At 36.6% G+C, this 25,358-nt stretch overlaps 2 protein-coding genes across 2 annotated transcripts; both read right to left on the bottom strand.

Moving 5' to 3' along the window:
• Nucleotides 1–987: 987 nt before the first annotated feature.
• On the bottom strand, nt 988–10,586 carry LOC134648816 (uncharacterized). Its single transcript, XM_063503380.1, has 4 exons — nt 10,220–10,586; nt 3,719–4,008; nt 1,728–3,613; nt 988–1,489 (listed from the first exon to the last, which is right to left on the bottom strand). Exons 1-4 carry the CDS (start codon nt 10,555–10,557, stop codon nt 1,010–1,012), a joined length of 2,994 nt encoding a protein of 997 aa, XP_063359450.1. The 5' UTR covers nt 10,558–10,586; the 3' UTR covers nt 988–1,009.
• Nucleotides 10,587–16,029: 5,443 nt separating this feature from the next.
• LOC134649240 (uncharacterized) lies at nt 16,030–24,469 on the bottom strand. Its single transcript, XM_063503958.1, has 4 exons — nt 24,225–24,469; nt 17,711–17,788; nt 16,756–16,906; nt 16,030–16,212 (listed from the first exon to the last, which is right to left on the bottom strand). Exons 2-4 carry the CDS (start codon nt 17,733–17,735, stop codon nt 16,053–16,055), a joined length of 336 nt encoding a protein of 111 aa, XP_063360028.1. The 5' UTR covers nt 17,736–17,788; nt 24,225–24,469; the 3' UTR covers nt 16,030–16,052.
• Nucleotides 24,470–25,358: the final 889 nt, after the last annotated feature.

The following is a 25,358-nucleotide window of genomic DNA, read 5'->3' as shown; positions in this document are numbered from 1 at the left end:
CATAATTTTTACCTTAATTCACCACGGGTCCACACCCAGCGTGACCATAGCTGGTGCAATCCAGTTAAAACGTCGGAATGAAGGTGCAAGGGGGGACATTCTCGGTGAACCACTTCAGAAATTTTAGCCCCCAGAGCCCCCTAACCAAATTTCTCCACTACCTGCAGGTTTTCTGGAAGAGATCGCTCTTTAGCGATAAGGTCGCCTATTGTTTACCTCTGACTATATGTATGATGGATGTGTGTTTCCTTGCACATGTACTCGTATTTTGAAGTTTTGCAATAAAGAGGATTTGTATGGAATTGTATAGATTTAGGACATATGTAAAGCATTTTTTGGACAAAATATAACTATGATACCCTTAAAAATAAAGTTTACTTTAATTCATAATAAGTATATGATTTGTTCCACAACATAACGTAAGCACTCCTCCAAACATTTACACTATCCAATTCTAAATATCTCTGTAGATAATCAAAATAAATTGATTAGGTAAAATGGAAAAATAATCTTAGGTATATTATAGTTTACCTAAAAAAATACCAAAAACAAATCTAAACATAGCCTTGCACTACTATTTACTGATGAGCATATACAACCTTTCAAACTATTTAGAGATTCTTATTTATAAATTTAAGTACAAATCTACACTACAAACATACTTATTTAAGTCTTAGAATATGTTACACATAATACTATGCTTAACCGAGGACTTATTCAATTCCTTTAAGTGACAAATTAAATGTAACATGGCTTCTACATTCAAATTAATTAATTACAAGATTTATAAATAGTTAATCTGTAGTACGGCCACGGAACTCCACATCACAATCGCCAGTCACACCTTTCACTTTGACGAGTCAAGTAATCCCCAATATACATATATACTTAGAATAAAATGTACCTTCATGCATTAGGAAGGATATCTTTTAGTTAACGGTATATTTGTTATCTCTACTAGCTATTTCTATGTTAATTAAATTCTACACGCGACGCTTAAAATATTAAATTACAATTTTGATTCTTCATCATCATAAGTCTCTGTTAAATTTAAACCACTAGACTTCCCAGTGTACTCAATGTCCGCGAAAGTGAAGGCTGGGATGCCAGCACTGTCAGTCGGTGAATCCGGATTGATAATGTGCTCGAACCGATGGCGTGGTTTGCGAATGGGATGGACATGATTAGCTTTGCGGTTCACTTGCTTTTCACTTCTCGGCGTCAATCTGTAACCGACTTGATTCACCAACTTTCTCTGGCAATCTGTCAGTTTGTCGCGAATAACATCTAGGTAACCATTCGCGGTAATCTCACCAGCGGGTTCTTCCATCAGAAGCGTGCAAAGCCTTTGTGCTTGCTCCAAGTAAATTAATGCTTGACGAATATCGCCGAATGTTTCGCTGGAGCGAGCCATTGCAATGAAGTGAGGAATAAAAAACTCGAACACCAGCCGTCTTCGCTCTGACTCCATTTTCTTCGGCAATATTCTCTGCAAAGGAAATACACAAAATTTATGAAAAATATGAGATTATAAGACGAGTTACCTTCATCAGCAATGAGCAAAGTCTATGAAATGTTAAAGAGTACCTAGGTACTTTGGGGAAGAAATTCTTCGATATTTATTTTTTTACATGGTAACCGCGGTAAACGCTATTATAGTAACGAGTGTTTTACAGCTCACGAACCCTTTTACATTCACACGCAACCTATAGATATCAGATACTTACATTTTTATCAATTTGAATTTCGTGCTTTTCACTTTTTCCGTCCGTCTTATGTTTCTTGCTATACTGTTGGCCCTTACGTTTTGTGTCTTGTATTTGTCGATGCCGTTCCTTATTCCACAGATAGTTTTTGTCATACATTTTTCCCATGCCCCTGTTGTCCCATTCGTCTTCAGTATCCGTACTGGTTTTACGATATGAAACAGGCATATTGAGGTTTGGATTCAGTATTCGCAAAGGATTCCGGCATGTCAAGATTTCATAAAGTTTAAGGCAGTTGAATTTTGGGTAAAACTCTTTTTTAGTGTATTTGACTTTTTCTAGAGCGTAAAGCATGTGCATAACAGGAGACTCTTTAATATCAAATAGTTGTCGTTGTATTTCGCGTAATAGAGGATTGGGTATACTTTTAAAGTCGTTGCAATTATCAATAAAGTAATTTGGGAATCTTCCTTGCGTGAAATTGCTGTAAAAAGTGTTTATGAACAATTTAAAAGTTTCACCTAGGCGGTCTTCCGGCCACCTTGCACAGTTGTCTTCGCACTGCCAGAATAAGTGATTTTTCAAATGATTTGCGTCTATGCCAATTTTTGAGGTTTGATTTTCCATAAAAGTCTTATGCAACACCAGTGCAAACAAATAACATCTTAAGTGGGCATGCGCTAAACAGCTCTCTAGGTAACGTTCGGCGGCAGGAAATGTAACTCGCCACTGCAACTTCTGATCAGGGTTCAATCCTCGTTTGGGCCTGAATCCAATAGGTACAAGTAAGCATCCAAAATTTATAGCTTTGTTGACAATATTTTTGGACGGCCATTGATATGCAAAATTGGTTCGAGGATTTGTGACTATCCTCCTTTCACGTATAATCCATCTATTAGCTGCATTTGGCCACGAAGTAAAAAGAGCGGGAAATACTTCATAAGTCATTTTGGCGCCATTTTTTATCATATCACAGTATATACTAGCTCCTTGCGTCATAGCATTATTCACAGAGTCGGGAGTCAGTCCCAGGCTTGATCCCAATTTTATCATAAAATTGTCAACAAAGTTCGCCATAAAGCTTGTAGATGTTAAGTAATGATGGGTTTCGAATAGATTTCTACATGGCGTCAATTTTGAATCTGCATCATCTATTTCTTCATCCTCGTCTTCACTCCAGTTTTCAAATGAGCGGATTTGAATTGATGTCCAGCATTCATCTGGTACCACTCCCGAGCTAAGAGCGTAGTTGGATTGACTGGTTATCTCCACTTTTTTCGGTGTTGTAGATTCTTTGATAGTCGCATATCCGTAGTCAGAATCATTTTCATATTCTTGTCTACTGCTAGATGTGGATCGGTATCCCGACGTCTCTGTGTCTTCGGCAATTGTATTGTCAAGACGTATCTGATTGCCCAAGACTTTAGTATCCTTGACAGGTCCGCTCAGCCTTCGAGACGTTTTTAAAATTGATTTCCTACCTGTAATTTCGTTTATCTCCTTATCTTTATTCTCTGCCTTAAAAGTATTTTCTGTTTCAATCTCTTCAAGCAGTGACGGAGTTGTTAGTTTTATAGCTTTCATATTTGAAATGTTTCCAGGTGAAGTTATCAGTTTTATCGGTCCACTGCGTCTCCTTCCTGTATCATTTACTATATGTTGATTTATTTTAGCGTTGGGTATGATAAAAGTACTTGCATTCTTGGACTCAATCTTGTTTTTAAGCTTTTGGAGTAACTCTTCTCCTTTACCTACTGACGCAGCGTCATCTGATCCATTGGACTCTCTTTCTGAATCAGTATATAGACTCTCATCTGAATTCATAAATGAGTCTCTGTGTTCTGCTTCTTGTGCTTCTCTCGAAAGACAGCTTTCTAATACTTCAAGCTTCTTCAACTTAACATATCCTGTGAAAAAAATAATAGCTTTAGTATTTTTATGAGAGTTTGATGTTAATATTTTATGAAATTTTGATGTGTAGTCATAAATTTCATAACATATAGCCGACCTACCTGGCTCTCTACAATCCTCTACGCGTAGTTTATAGAAAGGTGCATCAAGGACCGCGCTGTAGTCCGACGTATCGCCAGGCTCCCTAGCCTCGATATTGTCGTATATGACATATAGTCTGGGAGCCAGCAGCGGCTCGCGGTGTCCGCGTTGCTTGCGATAATACACATGTTCTTGAACGCACTCCTGCAGCCTGTCCGCGAAGAACACGTGCTTGTGGTGCCGCACCATGGCCTCGTCGATGCCGTGCTCGCGTTCGCTCATTGGATTGTTCTTGATTTGATACATCTCTCTGAAACCAATGACATCACAAACAATCGTAAAATAATAATTTAAAAATATTCAAGGAAAAAAGGACATAGAATTAAGTGATAGCGTAACGTTAACGATTAATTCCTATCTAATGAAATCACGGCTAATGACATCGGCGATAAGCTAATAAACAAGTTCTCAGTCGTTATCAATGTGATTTGTACCTTTATTTCTTTTATCACTTCCGTCCATTGACATATCTGTCGGTACGATCTTTTAAATCTTCAGAGCAAAATATGTTCATTATAAAAGCAGCAGATTATCTTGGGCATTATAGCCATTCTTAGCTGTATTGCAAATTTCAATTGCACAATTTAATACATTATCTTATCTTGTTAGTCATGTAGGTATTTTAACAGTACTATAGGTAGGGGAAACTGGGGAGGGTTGATCACCCCTTTTGATTTTGGACTAAATTTTTTAAACCATTAGCAGTATTGAAAAGCTGTATAGACCATACGATTCAGAATTTATCTATTTATTAATACTTTGAATTAGAACATAATTGTGCTACAATTTACACCATTATTTAAAGAAATGCCATACTGTAGACTTTTACCATGTGTCCCCTGTATAAGGGAGACATGTTTACCCCTGGTCGGGAGCCTTGATCCTGGGGGGAACAAGTCTCCCAGGTTCTGGGGATACATGGTAAATAGATTTTTACCGTGTCTCCCCATACCAGATTCTCACTGATTATATAACCCGAATCGGAACTAGGAATGCATCTAGAATTAGGAAAACACAAAACGAACATATATATACTGTATCTTCCATACTTAGAAATTATATTTCCGCCAAAAAGATGTATTGATGCGAAGGGATCAAGTCTCCCATGCTTGGGGACACATGGTAAATAGATTTTAAGCGACAATGCCATACTTTGAGGGTTGATTTCACGTTAATTTATTGAGTTAATCAACAGGAATTTAATCTATTAAGAAATCAAACACATAATGATCCGTAATCTTTTAATTTAAAAAAAGAAACTAGTTTTATTTTCGAAAAAAGGACACAATACTGGTAATACATTTTGTGCCATCAAAAAGTTAAAAATATCAAAAAGAAGTAGGTAACAAACATAAAATTTCTTCTAACAAGTACAGTTTTCTGTAGAATACTTAATAATAATAAAAAAGTTAAATTGTTTATAAACGAACTTCCAAACAATCATAATTATTACTGTCAATTGCTCTTATTTATCATTACCACCCTTGGACATTCAAGTAACAAGTTAAGTATAATCTCAAACGTTTTAACAGTCTAGAAATGCCTTATTTGCCAAATTAAACATCTAAGTAATAATCACAACAACAATAGCTAATACTTAGTCACAGTATATTAATCAGTCTTCATCATTAATTACTAAGTATTTGGCTTTAAACATCAAACTATATAGATAAACCTTAAAGGTTATTTTAACAAGTTGACTTATTCGTATCACAAATATATATTCTCAAAAACTTCAAGAAACATTTTACCGAAAGAAAACAAAACATAAATCTAAGCTTAAAATTACTTGAGCAAGCAGTCTCATCCATTTAGATCAGTTTTAACAAAAATTAACGTTCAAAACTAAAACTATTAAGAAAATATATACCTATGTATGTTATTAACATTTTCTTTGACGTACAAAACAATTATTTCGCAATATTAAACTGTCTGAGTGACTTAGGAAATTCAAACGAACCTATGCGTCTCGAAGAAGATTTGAACTGGGGAGGAGGAAGCTTTTTTACTACTTGATATTTTCCGATCAGACTAACATCAAGTTTTTCGGGCCATTTGAACTTTTTATCGTCAATTTTTTTTGCGAATTTGACATCTAAGCTCGCTAAATGCACTTTAATAACCTGGCCTACGTAACGGTGTACCAGGTTTTTATTAGATGTTAAGTTCACCACAAGCCAATCCCCTATATTAACATTCTCATCATCACCATCATCATTTTCTTCAGATTCACTTTTTTCGTTTAAATCATCTTCTAATGTATAAGCATCAGAGTCTGGTGATGGTGGCAAGATCATGTTTTCTTCGTCAGAACTCGTTTCTACAATATTTCTTCTTTGTTTCTTCGCTTTCGGAAGGTTTTTCTGCTTATCCATGCTTTTCTTTCCTAAATTTCTTTTTACTGTTGCAGCTACTAATTTGCGCTTCTTTTCTTCCCTTTCACGATGCTCTTTTTCTAAATTTTCTTTCTCAGGCGTGTCCGTCAATATTTTCGTCGTACCTCTTTTTCTACCTTTATTTGTATTCTTTCTCGGTCCTGCCTTGGGATGCGGTCGAATCATGACTGGGCTTACATAAGTTGAAAGTGTATCTGAAATATTTGCGGGTGTAGATAAAGTAGCATGAAACGTGCTGTTGGAGTTAACCGCAGCATTTGCAGTAGAAGAGTTTTCCAAAGCGTGTTGTCCATCTAGCCCAGAATTTGTCGCAATTGCAAGAAGACTATCAGATTGATTACTTGTTACAGTGAACGGCTTAGTTAAGTTTAATGGAGATTTTTGCACGGTATGGTCATCACGTGCAGGTGTTATACGCAGATTACCAAAGCCTGGAGAAGAATGCTGGAGAGCGGGTTGATGAGCAAGATTGGTATCAAAAGGCATTGCCTTACCTTGAACTCCAGAAGGACGGGTAGCAGATAACATTTTTTTAACGGCTTGTAAGCATTGCTGAACCAAACTTTGAGTTTGGTAATCGTGGGTTCGATTATCATAAGTAACAACCGCGATGGAGTTGCCTTCTGCAAGTGGCAATTCTGGCGCAATAACAGGAGATGACTCTCTGTCCGTAGTACTTTGCATCTGCATATCGATCATAACGTCTGCGTCTGTGGCTAACTTGTCGGGAACGTCCTGTTGGGCTGGAGTTGGGCGGTTAGTAGTGATCGATGTACTTACAATCGTATGAACCTGAGCTGATTCTCTCTCTCTTGTATCATGTTGCTCTAAATCTGCGACTGCAGATTGACTTGGCCATGGTGTGACTTGAGTCACACCTGCGTCAGTAAATGGCTCTATGGGATTGTCTTGCTGATCCACAGTTGGAGTTGGAGCAGAAGATGGTTCTCTCTCTTCAGTATTGTGTGACTCATCGGGTCGATCTGTCACATACGACGATAAATATTCATCATCTGTAAATATGTCTGCATTTAAAGGGTAAATACCTGTGATCTCAAAACTCTTGGTGATGTTTCTTGGGGTCATGGCTAGGGGATACGCTCTTCCTAATAAGCCGCCGATGTCGTATATTGTAATTGTCCTCCCAGGATGTGAAGCCATCCAATCATCGCAGGCTGTGTTATAATAAGTCTTCAGAGCTCCAAATAATATGCGGTCCAGGGGCTGCAGCTTGTGCGATGTATGTGGAGGTATGGTCAATAAATGAATCCCATGGTCTTTGGCATATTGCACTGAATCTATGCTTATATGACTTTCATGGTTATCGAATATGATGAGGCTGGGGTTCTCTTTGGAGGATCGCACATGTTTTTGAAAATGTTTTAAAAATTGCAAAAACGTAACAGCATTCATCCAGCCGCTAGGATTCGTAGCGCCACTGGTTCCTGGAGGACTGTTATCAATCATCCGGTCTTGCCAGTTTTTTCTAGGAAAGATCATAAAAGGTGGCAAATGATTTCCAATTGCGTTAATTGCGGAACAGACTGTGACTAGCTGTCCTCGTTCAGCAGATGTAACTTTAGATACTTGTTTTAAGCCTCGACTAGCTACAACTTTTTTTGGCTTATGAACAGTTGTTAGTCCGGTTTCATCAACGTTGTATATTTGTTGTGGGTCAAATTGGTACCTATCCATCAGGCTTCTTAAATTTCCGAAAAAATTTTGAACATTAGGTCGATTAAAGCTTGTTGCTCTTGACAAGCTCGTAGCCTCTGGCTTCCTTAGTGACAACTCATTATGGCGTTGCATGAATCCCCAAAACCAATCATAACTAGCCTCTTGTTTAACTTCCCAGTTGTCAGGAAACTTTTTTTCATTTCTTTTCACAAACTGATAGGCCAAAGTACGGACATTTTTCGGAGTAAGGCCATAGTACAACTTACTAGCTTCCTCTAAATATTTTACCAAATCTTTTTCTTCTTCGTCAGTTAATACTTGAGACCGCTTGTAGTTAGGTTCATATTGTATTTCTTCTGTCGATGCTTGTTGCTTTCTCGCATATCGTTTTAAGGTCATGAGAGGTATGCCATATTTTTTTGAAGTTCCTTTAACGGTATTACCAGCTAATACTTCAGATACAGCATTTTTTAGTCTTTCCTTATCTATCGGTTTTCTTTTTTTTGAACCTTCTCTGGTCGTATATTTTCGTGGCATGATTTCCTAAAACAAAAAAAAACATGACAGCTCTATGAATCGTTTTGTTATTTATTAATTTATTTTCTTTATTTAGTTAGTTCATTACCAGGTAGACTTGATCCCTTTAGGGGTGACATGATCCCAGGATCATATCTCCCCCAAAGAAAAAGACAAAGTCTCCCCATACATAGTCAGGTTATAAAACGTGCCGTGACCGAAACTTATGATCGCGTATTTCAATGAAATCAAAGTTAATTAACACTTCAATAAACAACAAATAGAATAAGCACACTCACTAACAGCATTTCTATCACATTTTACTTAATAAATCCAGTTAAAACTTACCGAAAATTAAATAAAGCATGCAGCAACTTTTTCACCGTCCGCCATTTGCAAACCACTGACTTGTTCCAAACGGCGCCATGACAGAACGTGAAGTTAGGAACGAATGAATGAGTGTTGCTAGCGTAAAAAACTGTACGACGTCTGGTTAAACTTGAAATGAAGATTACCAAGTGTCCCCTAGGGATCGACCCTCCCCACCCTCACCTATATATCTATTTGTAAAGCACTTTTTTTAATATAAGCAGCAATGCGTATTGACCGAATTATCGATGGTTGAGAATATCTATATGTATAGGTACCTAATGTACCTTATTTGGCTTAACTAGGTACTTCTTGCTCAGCCTGTATAATATTACAGTGTACCTACAAATATAGTGCATAATTATTTTCCATCGTATTTTCACGGAAACGTACGAACTTGGTTTGCTATTTCAGTCAGTCTCGGTCAGTGGTCTCGGTACAAAAAGTACTGAGGTTGACTGAAGTAGCATGACAAATACGAACGTTTCCGACAAAGTATACGAAGGAAAACAATTATGCACTACAGTGTGTCAGATACTTTAAGACATGTGTTTTCCTGATAAATAATTAAAAGTCTGCACAAAACTAATCTGAAAAATGCCTTTAATTCCTTAGTTAACAATATAGGTATACGTATAGTAAGTATATGTAAGTTAATAAGTAGGCCTCATGGGGAAACTGAGAAAGGTAATTTCCTATTATCAACTGCGAAATATGCATTACGATACCCCAGTTATTTTTATCCACTTATCGCGGATTAAATAAATCCAAAAATACAGATAATTCGCGGAGTGTTAATATTGTTTTATTTGGAGTTCACTGAGATAATAGCATTCCATCTTATGTGTAATCTTATCGATACTCTTAGGTATGTATGTTACTATGTAACTATTTTATTAAAAGGTACAAAATTAGGGAATAGTTTCTATCTTTTCCTTGTGAATAAACATACTTATTGCAAGGAAATCACAACACAAATCATCATATTAGGTATGTTTATCCGTAAGAGTATCATGTATTTTTATCTTATAATTGCAAAGTGGCATTCTGATTTTAAAAATATATCTTGTATTGAAAATGATATAAAAGAATACCTAGGTACTCTGAGTTCATGCATTAATGTAAAATGTTTTTTTTTCTCTTTTCTAGTAATAATACATAAATACAACCTACCATGTAAGTATAATATTAATTAATTAATTAAAATTATTCACACATTTATGGCGTTCTCCATAAATACTAAAAAGCCCGTGATAATTGTTTGTCCTTATCGGTCAATATGTTTTTTAATGTCAATGTTTGTTAGTATGAAACAAAATTTCACAGAGGTTTTGCTAAGTTTTATGAAAAAGCAGGTTGGTAAGCTTCACGGAACCTTTGAATAGTTTTATCATTTTTTTATTCCTGTAAAAGTAGGTCATACCTACATAACATTGAAAGCCTCGTACCTAGACTCGATAAAGCATGCGAATATAATTAAAAAAAAATATCTATGTTACTAACCTTTCAAAATTTTCGAAAAATTGCACCGATAACAGAATGTTGTTGAGCAAAAAGGCTTCAGAGTCGTTTTGTAGCTGGTAGCGCATGTGGTCCAGCGCCTCGTCATCGTAGGAACGGACGTGCGCGGGCGCCGGGCCGGGCGCGTGCCCCGTCGACGCCCGCGGCGCGCTCGCCAACTGCATCGTCATCGGCACTGGCCCCTCCTTCGTTCCAAATCTTCTATTCGCAGGATTCGCATTTTTCTTCCTTCTCTCCTCCCGTTTCTGCTCCCTCCATTTTTCCCTTTCGAAAAACTTATCCGGTTCCTTCTGAGATTTCTTAGACTTAGAATTTCCCATTTTAAAACACAACGTACATAAATTTATTTTAATTTATTAGATTTTTAACACTGTTTTGTAAACACATTGTAACTGCCCTGTAAATAAAAAATGGCCTTCACCTTTTCTTTGTTTGACCTTTAGTTATTGATTTAAGAACAGCGAAAAAGTCTGGTAACGTGTGATCCTTTCAGAATGTAACCACGTACTGAAAAATGATTATTCATACATTTATAATACTAATTGTTGTTATCTAAGCGATAAACAGCTCGATCAATCGTGATAGGTTTCATGGGTAGAATCCAATATGTGCACTGATTTAATGAACGCGTATGTTGAGCCTCGCTGGGAACACAGTGGTTGAGCGTCGTGTCTGCGTCATGGACTCTTCGACACTACTATCCTCCCGAATAAACACCATTAGCCTGATTTAATACATAACCATTTGGTTATAAACCGTGAAATTATGAGTCAAAAAACTGACTTATGAAGTAGGCTAGCGGCATTCCTTGTTCAACATTGTTATGTAAACATGAACATAACCGTAAATACACTGCATGGGTATAAAAAGAAAGTCGACGAGTTTCATTATTAAGGAGTCCACATGACGCATATTCCTGTCCTAGATGAGAAATTCTTCGTCATTCTCTCGAGGGCATTTCTCAGGAGGGCCATTTTTACGTGTCCGGGGCAAAAAGTTATTGAATTTACTGTTTAATAAATCTGAATTAATTCAGGCATGATCTTCAGCATATATTCTGTCTGGAACACTATCAAACTAATTATTTGTTATTTATATAATACATGAAAAAAATATCCAAATGCGAAAAATGATGTTCGGTGGGCGTGTCCCGCGCCCAGATTTTTTGAAACAAAAAATTATTACTCAAGATGGGGAATTATATCGAAGTTATTATCGGTATTCACGCATAAGGTATTAGTTAACTGATCATATTCTATAAATCAAAATAATGTGTTAGCTCAACACATTGAATAAAACCAAATTTACGATGTGTCCCGGGCTACTGACTGATTTCGGTGTAATTTACAAACCATGTCGGTACACTTACAAAGTTGTAGACCAGGAACTCAGTGGCTCAAACAAAGTATGCTTTAGTTGTGCCTTAACCGTTGAATAAAGTAGAGGTGCAGTCACAGTATACTAAGGTAGTTTTTTAAATGTTTCTCTGTCATTCGGTGGGTTTGGTTCTATGTTTTTTTGAGATCGGTGGTGCAATTTTCTCCCACAGTTTTAGTGTCTTTATCGTTACGCAAGTGATTAAGAAATCCTCGAAAGTACGTAAACCCATCATTATTACATCTCCTCTGTATCATTCATACTATTTCTGTAATTGCTAACAAGCGATTAATTTTGACATCACTGGTGTTGATTTCCTTGGTTTCAGTGGATTTTTTGACCACCGATATCAAGAAAGTGATCACCGAATTCAAATCCTGCTTTGTAAACTAGTTTGTTGTACTTTATTTTCCAACTTATCACACCTAAAAAGTACAAGATATGTTTTATAAACGTAAAACTATGTACTTAAATTAAATCATAGTATAGGTAAACAAAATCACTAGTTTACAATGAGTAGTTTTTTTTTTCACAAGACGTATGTTGAAAATCGTAGACCCAATGTCTCTTTCTCTCTATCCGCTGTTGTCTTAATTTCTCTTCAAACCAATGGAGTATATTATGTGAATTTGTCCTCTGTATCACTTGTGGCCCTCCTACACCACGATACCTTGAACTTGAGCCAATTTAAATAAATGTAGTTCATTAGATCCCACTTCGTTTAAAATAACTTATGTAGTTACATACTATGCAAGGTGCACCCACAAAACAAGGGATTAAAAATAAAGTCGCCTTCGAATGTCGAGATCGCTTCAAAGGCACTGAACGTAGGTAGGTACTGATCAATATTTCTAAAGCATAGCCATGAACACAAATTCAACATAGCCAATGTTTTAACAATCCTCAATGTCTGATGTATTTATGTCTAAATATCGGAGTTACAATTTAGCTCAAGTGTTTGACGGTGCAGGAGATCATAATGAATAGGTGATTAGATCTTTAAGCATTAGTCAACAACTTTAAATAGTTTTAAATTGAGGGAATACACGCTTTAAAACTCTGTCATTCAAAAATACTACATATTTTTAAGTCTAGCAAAATACTTGTTTTCCGTATTGTTTACATTGTTTTATAAGTGCATTAAAAATTTTTGAGCATTGAACACCACTCAAAAGTATCTTGTTTATCGGGTGTAGGTAACATAAGTTTCTTTTTGATGAGTGTGCCATTGGATTGTGTGAAACAAACATTTTCTTTTTCATGGCACTTAAGTATGTGCGAATTTGTGGTCGACATGTCTAAAACTCGTTTCTGGACCATACGTACTTCGCCCTATTGTATGAGGATAGTCAATTAGTGTGGGATATCTTCTAGAGATGTTGTTTCATAAGCCGCAACTTGGTTATTTTAAAATCTCGAGTAAACAAAGGTACTATCTATTAAATTTATGTAAGCTATGCGATATCATTAGCCTCGCTACATTTTTTTTATACCACATAGGTGGCAAACAAGCATACGGGCCGCCTGATGGTAAGCAGTCACCGTAGCCTATGGACGCCTGCAACTCCAGAGGTGTTACATGCGCGTTGCCGACCTTTTTTTAAAAACCTGTACACTCCTTTTTTGAAGAACCCCATACATCACTTATCATCAAATAATAATGAAAAATATGAATAGATTATAATATAATTTAGATATAATATTGAAGTGTGATTTCTGTGTAAGCGTTTTTGAATTCGGTGAGGCAAATTGATTTCAGTGCCTGCACATGATTTCGGTGTTTTTTAAATCTCAAATATCAAAAAAACTATAAGGTTCTAATGGAGGCCTCCGCTACCAATATTTTTTATATTAAGGCTAGATTTTAGGAAATGAAGTCGTGTATAAAATAAGTAAAAAATAAAATTCGGCACCGAAGTCAGGCACCGAACGTCATCTCTGAGAATCGCCCTCGAGCATCCTGTATAGGCTGCTTTAGCATTGAAAAAAATCTTCAATGCCAATATTTCTTTTAATACAGAACATAATAAAGAGGTACTTACCTCGCTAGCGCGACCTAAGTTCGTTTTGGATACCTGGCACTTTTTACATTTTTACTTTCCATCTTTTGTAAATTCACAAACCCCATTACGTCGGCTTTCAGATGATCAAAAACTTGTTTTTATTATGCCTTTTATTGAATATATTGAATAATTAAATTACAAAAAAGGGTTTTAGTCTAAAATGAGCTAAAATGACTTCTCGCAACTGACCAAGTGTCTTTTGTATTTGTCCTGTGTCACCACATAGGTACACAAATAATATTAGGTACACATGTGTGAAGACATCGGGATTCCATCAAAATGATGTATACCTTGTGTACTTACTTCAATGTGCGCGGAGGTTCACCTCGAAGATCCATCTTCGGGCGCACGAGCGCCGAGCAAACTAGAAGTCGAAGTGGTCGCCATGGCCGAAATCGGTCGGAAGGATCACTTACTTGCATTTATTTCACCTTATTCGGATCTTAGACTATAACGACTTTAAATGCAAATTGATCAGTCGTCCGTGGATATTTGCGATTGGCAGAATAGAAGGATGCAGACCACCTGATCCTACATGCAGATTATCCTACATGATCGGAGATGCGTGTATAAGTAGGTACACGGTGTTTTTTTAGACCGTTAATTTCAAAGGTCATTCCTGAGCTTAAATTAAGTAATTTTTTCAAAGAAACCAGCGGTATTCTAATTAAGTCCGTTTTGGAGATAATCAATGATTTATTTTTCTTCTATCTACGGTCCCTTGAAGCTGTGAAAAAATCAAACTTGTAAGTTAATTTAAAAAAGATACTTACGGCCGTTTATGCCGCAAAGTCAAACGTATATTTCGACACTCTCAAGGTAATCAAAATTGACAGGGTATACTTTCCCGTTGACCTAGAACTATTAAATTTGGCAAGTAATATCGTCTTACACTACAAATATAGAGAAAAATCCGAAAACTGCAAATTTGTAAAAAATATAATAGATAGTTAAATTTGTACGGAACTCTCGGTGGGCGAGTCCGACTCGTACCTGGCCGGTTTTTTCATTGTGTTTCTGTACCTACCCATCACGTATCGAGTAGATGGCACAGCTATTTGTTTCATGTTTCTAACTAATTTACACGGACTGATGTCCTTCTTCATAAATGATACCGAAATGACTAATTTGACAACTACAATCATATATTCATAAAATTATCAGACGATATTTTTTACGTAAATAACTCGGTTTGATGTACTGTGTAACATATTTATTTTGTACATACTCGTATACACTCTTTATTTCTCATATATCAAACGCTGCATCAAAATCTTACATAATGTCATTTACAAATACACGTATTATCACATTTTCATTTAGGATCCAAATTTAAATTCAAATATGACTATTTTCATAGATACCCAGGAATTGGATATTCGGATACACACCTAGCTTTCACTTTAGTGGCGACGTTATAGTTAGTAGGTCGAACCCACGGGATAACTTGTATTACCTATAACGGCTATAACATTTACTACAACTATGATACGCAACGCATATATTTACAACTTTATACCTACTAAGTATACTTGCTTTACATTCTCGTATAGTTTTTAACGAGCCTGGAATATCGGGGCAAATACATATGTATAAGTTAAAAACCCGCCTCCATATTTACTACCCCATAATTAATTGAACTTCGGTGTGCCAACGCCACCTCTGTTCAATTTTCTCTGTCAAAATTATGAATAAGGACGGACAAACGATTATCAATGGCTTGTCAGAGTCAACAGACTTTTATAAATAAGACCAGCCATTAGTCTTTACCCAATTTTGGATAAATAGGTATGCAGCCAAATATCCGATCCCTCAGATCCCTGACAATAACGTATTTACAGTATACCTAATATAATTTATTTATATAAAATATAGCAGTCACTTTCTTCATTTAAGTATTTCTACCACAATTTGCATAATTTAGACGCTTGATTAATTGTCAATTAAGCATCTTATGAGAATACCTAGTTCATCAATCATATAAAAATATCAACTAAATAATTATACTATTTGGAATATTGTTTTTCTTTACGTAGGCACATATTTACATGGTGAGGTTTTTGCGTTAAACATTGACGTATATCTCAGGACGGGCCTTACGCGCACTAAAAATGGTACAGTTCAGCGGTGTCACTCACGAATTCGAGCCAATCGTGCAGTCCAACGCAACCTGTTACGACCAATCGCGCGCGTGATGCGAACTCATCAACCAATCGCGTTGTAGCGGTGTCACACCGCTGTACTGGCCCCATTCATGCCCCATTCCTATTGCCCGTAAGACCAGTCCTGAGATATACGTCAATGTTGTTAAAACTTTTCCTGTATCATTCATTTTGTAGACTTTATGTAAAACCCAATATGTAAAGTCGGTGTGATCATGGCACATCTCTAAGCATGGCAGCGGGAGGGAGGCTGGTGGGCGGGGCCTCCTCGTTGTTGACGATGCTGGCGTCGTCGGCGTCTTGCGCTGGCGCACGCCTGCCCCGCAAGCTCCTGGCACGTTTCATCTCGCCCATTTTTTCATCTAGTAGTCGTCTGAAATGGAACATTTTTATTAGGTATTACTAATATACGACACGGTTAGCAATCCAAATGGGACTGTAAAATATAAATATGCATCACAAACTATAAGGCCAAGCGCGCACCACGATTTTAAATCGTGCGACGCGATTTTAAAATCGCGCTGTAATACATATTTTCTTGTCGCATGTGCGCGCACTGGCATATAAACGTTGCATTTCTGCGACAAAATAATCGCGCGACAAAAAATCGTGGTGCGTTCTTGCCCTAAATGAGAGATCTGTATCGTATCTAATACTCTACGACTGTCGATTCCTTGATCTCCAAGATCAAGGAATTACGCAATTTAAATATAGGGCTAAGCGAGAGATTTAAAAATGAAACAAATCCAGCGTACACCTAAGTTAATTTAGTACTGGTAGGTAATGGTAGATAATAGGCTTGCGGCTTGTAAATCTGTGTTCAAAGTTCGAACCCCACATACCTCTACATACTCTATTTTGGGAATAGTTTCATATTATTACTGGCCAATATGGTCAAGGGATTGTGAGAACTCACTGTTGTCGGCAGTCGATGAGGACTCCGAGCACGAAGACGATGGCGATGGCGACGAGCACCACGAGCGCCACGCCGATGATGGAGGCTACCGTCAGCGAGGGGATCTCCTCCAGCGCTGTCATCGACACGCCCGGCTCCGCCGTGGTCGGCTCTGGAAATAGAAATGGTTGAGGTTAGTCTCCTTGAGATCTACGTGAAACTATGCGGACGTGATAACGTCCGCATAGTTTCGTAGATCGTACGTAAACAGTATAAGTGATAACTTATACTGTTTACGTATTAAAAAGATACCTAATTTTAAAATAGAGATAATTGGCTATTTTTTAGCCAAATAAGAACAACACAAACAAACAACAAACAGGTAGTATTAGGTTGTTGTAGACTGACCCTGATAGAGAGTAGCAAAAACCAACTAAGTATGTACCATCACGCTCCGCGGTTGTTGCGCCATTTAAGGTCCTAGATAAATTGGTAAGGTTGTCTGGAAGAGTTCGCTAATATAAGGCCGCCTGTTGTTTACCTCTGTCTTCATGTATTATTTGTATTTCCATGTAAATTTATTCTGAGGTTGTGCAATAAAGAGGATTTGTATTGTATTGTTGTTCAATACTTACTCTATAAAATTTCCAATTTAGCAAGAACCCTAAATGGCATAACAATCCCATGTCAAAAAAACCCGTGTGGTGACTGTACCTAATAAATAACAAATTGCATTAGTAAAACTTCAGTAAATATACGCTTTAACGCAAACGAGATGCACTTAGAACAATAAAACATTAAGAACAATAATAAATGATTATTAATAATAAAAAAAACATCAAAAAACTCGCTACTTAGTTTCTCCAAAAAATCTGTTGGTAAGTACCTTTTTTTTTAATCTTTATTGGACAATAAAATAACAATTAGGTACTGTTAAAAAAAATCTACTTCAGGTTTTAAATACTATGTTACTTACTCCCATCGTAATTATCGTAATCCATTTTCTTTTAGGTAGAGATTCCGTGAACAAGTCGAAGATGATGAAAAGATGATTCTGAAATAAAATAAACATCCATTAACAAATATCAAATATGTACGTACTTACTCAATAGAAATAAAAAACGAATTCTGACTACAAGTAAGTATGTACACGAATCATAGGTAGGTTACCTATCTATATGTATAGGCATGTATGAAATGAAATGAAATACATAGGTAATCGTTGGATAAGTACCTAAATCAGTTGCTGCTTTATAATACCTACCTATCTATCTACCTGATTATATTCTTAGAAAGAAACGCTCTTATCCTATAGGTATTTAGGTCTGATCGGGGGTATTATATTTAACTTTCTGGACGCCAATGACCGATATATCCGCACCGTAGGTTCAACGCCAAAGACCGATTAATCGGTCACAGACCACAGAGCAACATAGACCTACGTGCATACCTATACATAAAGTTCAATTTCAGTTTTGACACTTCGGTGACGTGGCGTCAGCGTGACAGCTTTTGTGTTTGATACGGCGTCGAAAAAGTTAAAATGCGATGAAAGGTGTATTAAGTTGTGAGTTAGCTTGTAGTTAAATAGGAACATTTTTGAATTTTATCAGTTTCTAAAAGCTAATAAACAAAGATAACAAAATAATTTTCGCCTAAAACGGCAATCCGCATTCAGGCCGACGCTGCAGCTGACCAGACCTAAGATTCTCCGGCGCCGTAAATATTCGGCCTTTCGTTATCTAATGCCTATGAGTTTGTGGCGTGTGGCCTAGCAGTTGCGACTTTGGCCCCCTGTCAGCCGACATGAAGGCGCGGCCGGCCAACACCACAGGGACCGACATCACCTCTCTCAACGAATCGACCGGGCGCAACAGAGAGTTCTTCTTGCGGTTGGGGTTTTATAGGTAAGTTTAGTTTTATATTATTTTCTTTTATTAACTAAGATTAAATGTAATTTTACAATAAATAAACGGTTTCACAGTGAGCCTCGGAATACACTATGACTAATTATTTCTTAACGGTCTCTTATCTCGATTACCTACCTGTATCAGGCAATGTTCTCACCACACATTCGACCTCTGAAGGACGTCTGACTCTAAAGTCACCCTATCCTTTACAGGTAGCTATTAGGTATTAAACTTATAACAAGTGTTAAACACATGTCAAGTAGTGTAATGTGTTCAATTAATATCATATACTAGTGACAGTGAGCTGTAGAATTCGCGAGTCTGACTTTGCATATCTAAGAACTGAATATGGCTGCGAAAAATCCAAAATTTGAATCAACAATGCATATAATTATCAAACCTGCTCACAAAATTACCCGAGAATCAGCTGAACAATGCGAGCTGTAGAGCCGGAATTGGGGTTGGGGTTTTGTTTCCCGTAAAGTTTTAAGTCATAATGTATATTTTGTCTTATTAATCATATTATCATTAGTCATAAAACTGAAGCCGTTCACTTTTCAGGATTTTCGTAAGGCTATCCTATAGATAGGCTAAGTTTGTTTTACAGCAATCCTGAAAAGCGACGCGTTTCTGAACCAAATTAATTATGACCAACGAAAAAGCGGGCAAACAATACATTATGAGGCCCCAATATATTATAGAGGCCCAGCCGGACATACATGCGGAAACATTTGCTCGAGCTGAAACGGAGAGGCTTCGTTCACGCTTCCCACTTGCTCGGTCAAAAATGCGGGTGACACTAATACTAGTGCGTTTAGCGAATTAAAGTAACTTGGTAGGTACACTGCCCGCTAATATGGACATGATTTTAATGACACATGGCAGGGACAAAGTACATATAATATTGTAATGAGCGGAATGCCAAAGATATGAGAAGTATTCATTACATTAAAAAAACATTTCCACGAAACTGTTCAATTACAGGTGACGTCAAAATAATTAAGATTATCTTTAGATTAATCTGTTACCAGACTGGATCCAAGTTTATCACTGATCGAACAAGAGATTAAATTAGTATCTATACTGTTAAACAGTAGCCGGCAGCATTATCAAAAGTTTGTTTTTAGATTTCTTTGTCCTAATCATTTAATGTTTAATAGTTATTTGTATTACAAGGGGCGAAGTTGTTGTTTAACCTCTCGTGCTAATATTGATACCTGAGCAAGCGAAAGATTCCAAAATTGAACCACGAGCGTAGCACTTAGCGAGGTCTGCAGCTCACAGAGCTTAGTTATATGTATTTACTTACATAGTTCTATTATGCTCACTGATCATGTACTTTTAAACAGAATCTTATACCTTTAAACGAGCAATTATTTATTTACATATATAATTATATTGAGGATTTCGGGAACGGCTCTAACGATTTCGATGAAATTTGCTATATGGGGATTTTCAGGGGCGAAAAGTCGATCTAGCTAGGTCTTATCTCTGGGAAAACGCAAATATTTGAGTATTTTTATTTTCCGAGCAAAGCTATAGTAGTTAGGTACCTGTTAACTCGGTAATTACAGCCAATTACATTGAAGAAATAATTATCAATTCATTTTTTACTAAAATATTCAGTTTCAGATTAACCGTGAGGTTTTGCAGAAGAATACTTAAAATGAGCAATGACGTAGGTACCTCTTGTAGTTTATTTCTATTCCATTCATAGTTGGAAGTTGAGGTGTAAGACAAGTGACAAACGGAAGGACAGAACTGTTATCTAACTAACAGAGAAAAGAAGAAGAAAGGAGGTTCTCCAGTCAACATGTATACGTATACGTAGGGTGACTGCTACAGTTGTTGGCCACTCCTAACAATAAGACTTTTCTTCGCTTTTTTCTTTCTGATTTGTTAGGAAAGGCCAATTACTTACTATGTAGTGCTATACTATACAGGATGCTTCCTGTAACAGGAGCAATAACTTAAACTGTAGGCTGTACTCCTCAATCTGACCAACATTTGTTCAGCAACTTTTGAAAATAACTCATGTTTTGATTTTTATTACACTTTAAAGTTTATTCTAAGACGCAATGTAGGTACCTATTGCAAATTTTGTTATGTTTAAAGCGTGACAAGCAACGTCAAACACACTAACGTCAGCGTACATTGAAGGCAATATTTAGTTTGTATGAAGAGAGAAAGAGGAAGTCTAAAGAATTCATAATTTTTAAAAGTTGCTGAACAAATGTTGGTCAGTTTGAGGAGTACAGCCTTTAGTTTAATTTATTACTCCTGTTACAGGAAGCACCCTGTATATAACTACCTATAGCCGTCTCCCTGCAACGTTTCTGCTTGACGTATGAATCACGTCGTAGAACTATTGAATTGTTGTTTGTCTTATTTCATTTACAATTTTAATTATACTTATAAATGAGGTTAAGTCACTTATATTTTATCAATAACACTTATAAAATCAAAATTAGGACGTTTATTTCGTTCGTATATATTTTCACGAAAACTAACGTTTTTTATGTACCTATACCTAAAAAATACCTATTAAGTTCGGTTTTGAACATTATCGAATAGGTAAACTTAATATTGTGTTGAAACATGCAGCTCGATAAAAAGTTGTTTCATGCTTACAATTAACATAGTAAACCAAATAACCATGATTGTTGTACATTAAACAAATTTCTTGATAACTAATTTTGTTAACAACTGCCAACCTTGGGTTTAAAAGTTAAGATGCGTTAAATAAATATCAGCAACAATGTGGGTCAAGTTTCATTCGTTTCGTATCCGGAAAACGGCAACGAACTACTGACGACGTTCACATTTGTTCTACGTGTGCCGAGTGGATAAAATATGTTGGTGCGAAAAGGGCGCCCTGAGATGTACTTATAACATGTTGGAATCATATTTTTTTATCGAAATATGCCTCTCTAATCTTCCGCGGCTTCCGCCTCGAAAATATTTTATAATCGTTGCTTGCATTCACTACACAACTTAACATGGGTGATGGGTGGTGTAAACGAGTAGAAAAGGACTAGGTACTCGGGATAGATACAAATTACGTTGTAAATAGTTATTATAGTTAATTTGATTATCAATATGCAATATGATAAAAACCTCTATACAATTTCCAGTCGTTTTTATTATTACTCGTAGTCAGCACCAACACCAAGGTATTGTAAGTGTGACTAACTGCGTAAGAAATTGATACAAACCGCCGATTTGTTTCGCAATGAAATTCAATGAAACATTAACAAACCTGCAAGAATCAGATGAGAAATAGTTTTATTGTTGAGACTTTTAAAGGTGAACGTGATCACGAGGCACGTTCACAGGTAGTTACGAGCCATTTTCGACTCTATCGCGCGAACCTACCTGACGACCGTATATACTAACAGTATTCGCATACCGATAACATGATGCTACGTATTCCGTTCTTCTCTCACTGACAATTCTATTGTGCATGTTGTGACGCCAGGTACAATTTTTACGCCAGTTTCTATGGGCCCGATTCAGATTTTGAAATAGACATCTGTTAGATATCTTTTAGACATCGCCAAGATACGAACGATAATTATGTTTAAGATCTAACCTGTCAAATTTGACGTTTGCGCGATTCTGGAGATACTCTTGAACGATTTCCACAAGATATGGCTTAGAGATCCAATTCACATCTAATCATGGTCTAATAAAACATGGTCTTCTCTTCCCAGAGTGTCACTTGCCTACGTCACAATAACATTGCCACTTTATTTCAACATAACATGTTACATGGGTACATTATATCTATGGTTAATAAGTTAATTTATTTCTTTATAATTTAATAATTTTCATTTATATGTATTTTATCTTAAATTTTACAATAACACGTCATTTTTAATTATTCGTTAGCAATATCTTCCGATTCACGAAAGAAATTTCAGACGTTCGGGTAATTCTGTTTACACTACTGGAAACACAGGATAGCGCTGTCACATTTGACAATCCGCCATTTTGTCCCTGACCGACCGTCCTTGTCGAACGCGTGTTAATTGTTATTTCCTTCTCGCTCAGTGTCAGCAGTCGCAGTGTTTTCCAAACTTTTCACGTCGTAAGCTTGGCAATTAATGTTTTGTTTCGAAAATGGTTGGCTGCTCTATTCGGAACTGTAAGAGTAGGAGTGAAAAGTGCAGTATAGTATTGTTTTATTTTACTATGTTTCTACATGAATAACTTAAAATTAATGCCGTTAAAATAATTTTCACCGCTGGTTAAAATTCTCCCACATTTTAAAGTTTGAGAACCTGTAAACAGCATGATGACGTAGGCAAGTGACAGTTAGGTCATTCGCAAATCTCGGAAGAGAGTACCAGGCGGAGTATATTATTATACCATGACATCTAATAGATATCTAACGTAAAAGTGACATTGGTTGCTCGAATTGAGCTGCAAAAGAGAACTAGTTGAAATCTAAACTATAACGTATCTATAATGGATCTAGTACGTGTCGTCTTTTGTGAATATCTTGAAGTTCGAATACGGCAGTATGTTATTGAATCCATGCAATAGAACTGTACACTACCTGGTTTATCGTTTCTGGGTGTATAAAATTACGGACGGTGAATGGAAATTACCTATATATGGATCTTAAATTTAGGTGCTTAAGTAAAAACATGTCAGCTTCCCATACATATACCCGTTTGCCTATGTGACTGTGGTAAATATCATTTAAGTAGGTACTTACAGATTACTTATACATAAAATTATTGATGACGTTACTTAGTGTGTGTTTATTATGTACCTACCTATGTTTACGGTAGAAGAATCCAATTTCAGTCGGTAGACAAAAGGCATAAGTATAGGAATTTACTTGCGAGTATGGATGAATAACCCCATTAGACGTCCGGCAGTAACTTAACAGTAAGAATAAGAAGGTATCATAAACAATCGCAATTTATTATAAGAATTCATTTGCCTGGCAATATGTAAGATTTATAATTAATACCATTATTTTTATTACATTTTATTACATTTATCTAAATAACTCATACACACATCATGCAAAGTACCTACATGCAAACAAGTGTACACCTTATTGCAGAGATTAGCCTAGAAAGGCAACGAATAAGTAGATGAAGATAGCGATAAAATTATCATAAAGGTACATCCCCAGGGTGACAGTATTGTTTGCTTATCTTTATACAGGTACCTACTTACTTGTTATAAGTCTAGATTTCTAGTACAGTCAGCAGCAGAAGTTGCTAAGCGGGCAGAGGTGTTTACAATTACCTTGACACGCTGTTATTCTCTTAACAATAAAGTCGCGCCAAGATCATTTTGAACACCTGGCCCGCTTAGCAACTTCTGCTGCTAACTGTACTTAAGTGCTTAACATTTAATTAACATTGCATGTATACCGAGGAATGTTAAAAGTAATCACTGATAACAATATTTTATTTTCTCCAAAGGTATGCGGCATACCGTATGCCTACCACGAATTTCTCAAATGATTGTTATGATTGTATCATTACTAGTTAATATTATATCACATTTATTATCATTTCCTGTGCCTAAGCAATAAAAACAGTGGTACATGCTTACATAGACAATACGGAGATCAGGCGGCACTTTCACTTTCAAACTGCTGTTATAAGATTAGGTTAACACAAATTTGGCACCGTTTGTTATGTTGAGAGAGGTGTGGGTGTGGGACATAGTGTGGCTGGTGGTGGCACCATGCGCATCGCTCCGCGGCGCGTCACTCACTGGTGCTGGCGCCCGCAGTTACCGAGATGCCGCGTAACGCCGTTAAACTTCAACAGCCTTAACTGCATCCTCGGTTATCAATAGTCGGGGGCTTCATATCAAACTTAAGTAGGTATATTCACTGGCACCTACATTTAGGTGCGTTAGGTACCTATACCTATGTACTTACAGTACTTGGATAAAGTAAAAACGGCCACCACAATACCAAACATGCGTTAGCCAACATTAATGAATTGACGAAATAGAATAATAGGTAAAGCTGGTCAAGCAAATCATGTCAGTAAAAAAAGGCGCGAAATTAAATTTTTTTATGGGTCGATATCCCTTCGCGCCTACATTTTTCAAATCTTTTTCTACTGTCAAGATCTGCTTGACCAGCTATATAAGTAGGTAAGTAGCTATCTAGGTAGTAAAGTAGGTATAAAAAATCTAAAAGAATAAAAGAAAATAACATTTGATTTATAGTATAACAGGCACTTTGACTGTCTCGTTTAAATCGTACCTAATTAATAAATTTCGTAATCGAAGGTAAAACTTCAAAGAATTAAAGTAGGTACTTTACTTCTAAGTACTACTTCAAAGAATGCTAGTAGTTAGTATTAATTTCACTCTAGTTATTGCAATAAGGACGGCGGCGGCATTTTATCGTTACTTATAGAAAAGAAACTATAAGTAGGTCCCTATTACATAATTATATGTAGGTACACTCGACGTACCTACCTATATGAAATTATATGCACAGTGACCTGTTTTCATTATTTTTCATTGCTCTTCAATACTTTCAGATAATTCGGATAAATAAAAACGAAAAGGAAGGAAGTGGTGACGTGTTGGGAATTCAACGTCGCATTAAAAAAAAGATGAATCACAGCCGACCAATCTGAGGGCCTACCGCGAACCACGTTCGACGTGTTGCCTCTCTGTCGCACATGTACATTCATACGTAAGTGTGATAGGGAGGCAACACGT

This window comes from Cydia amplana, chromosome 6, assembly GCF_948474715.1.
Source record: "Cydia amplana chromosome 6, ilCydAmpl1.1, whole genome shotgun sequence".
Classification (NCBI taxonomy): domain Eukaryota; kingdom Metazoa; phylum Arthropoda; class Insecta; order Lepidoptera; family Tortricidae; genus Cydia; species Cydia amplana.
Note: the sequence above shows the minus strand (reverse complement) of the source record. Positions and strands in the feature narration are given on the sequence as shown.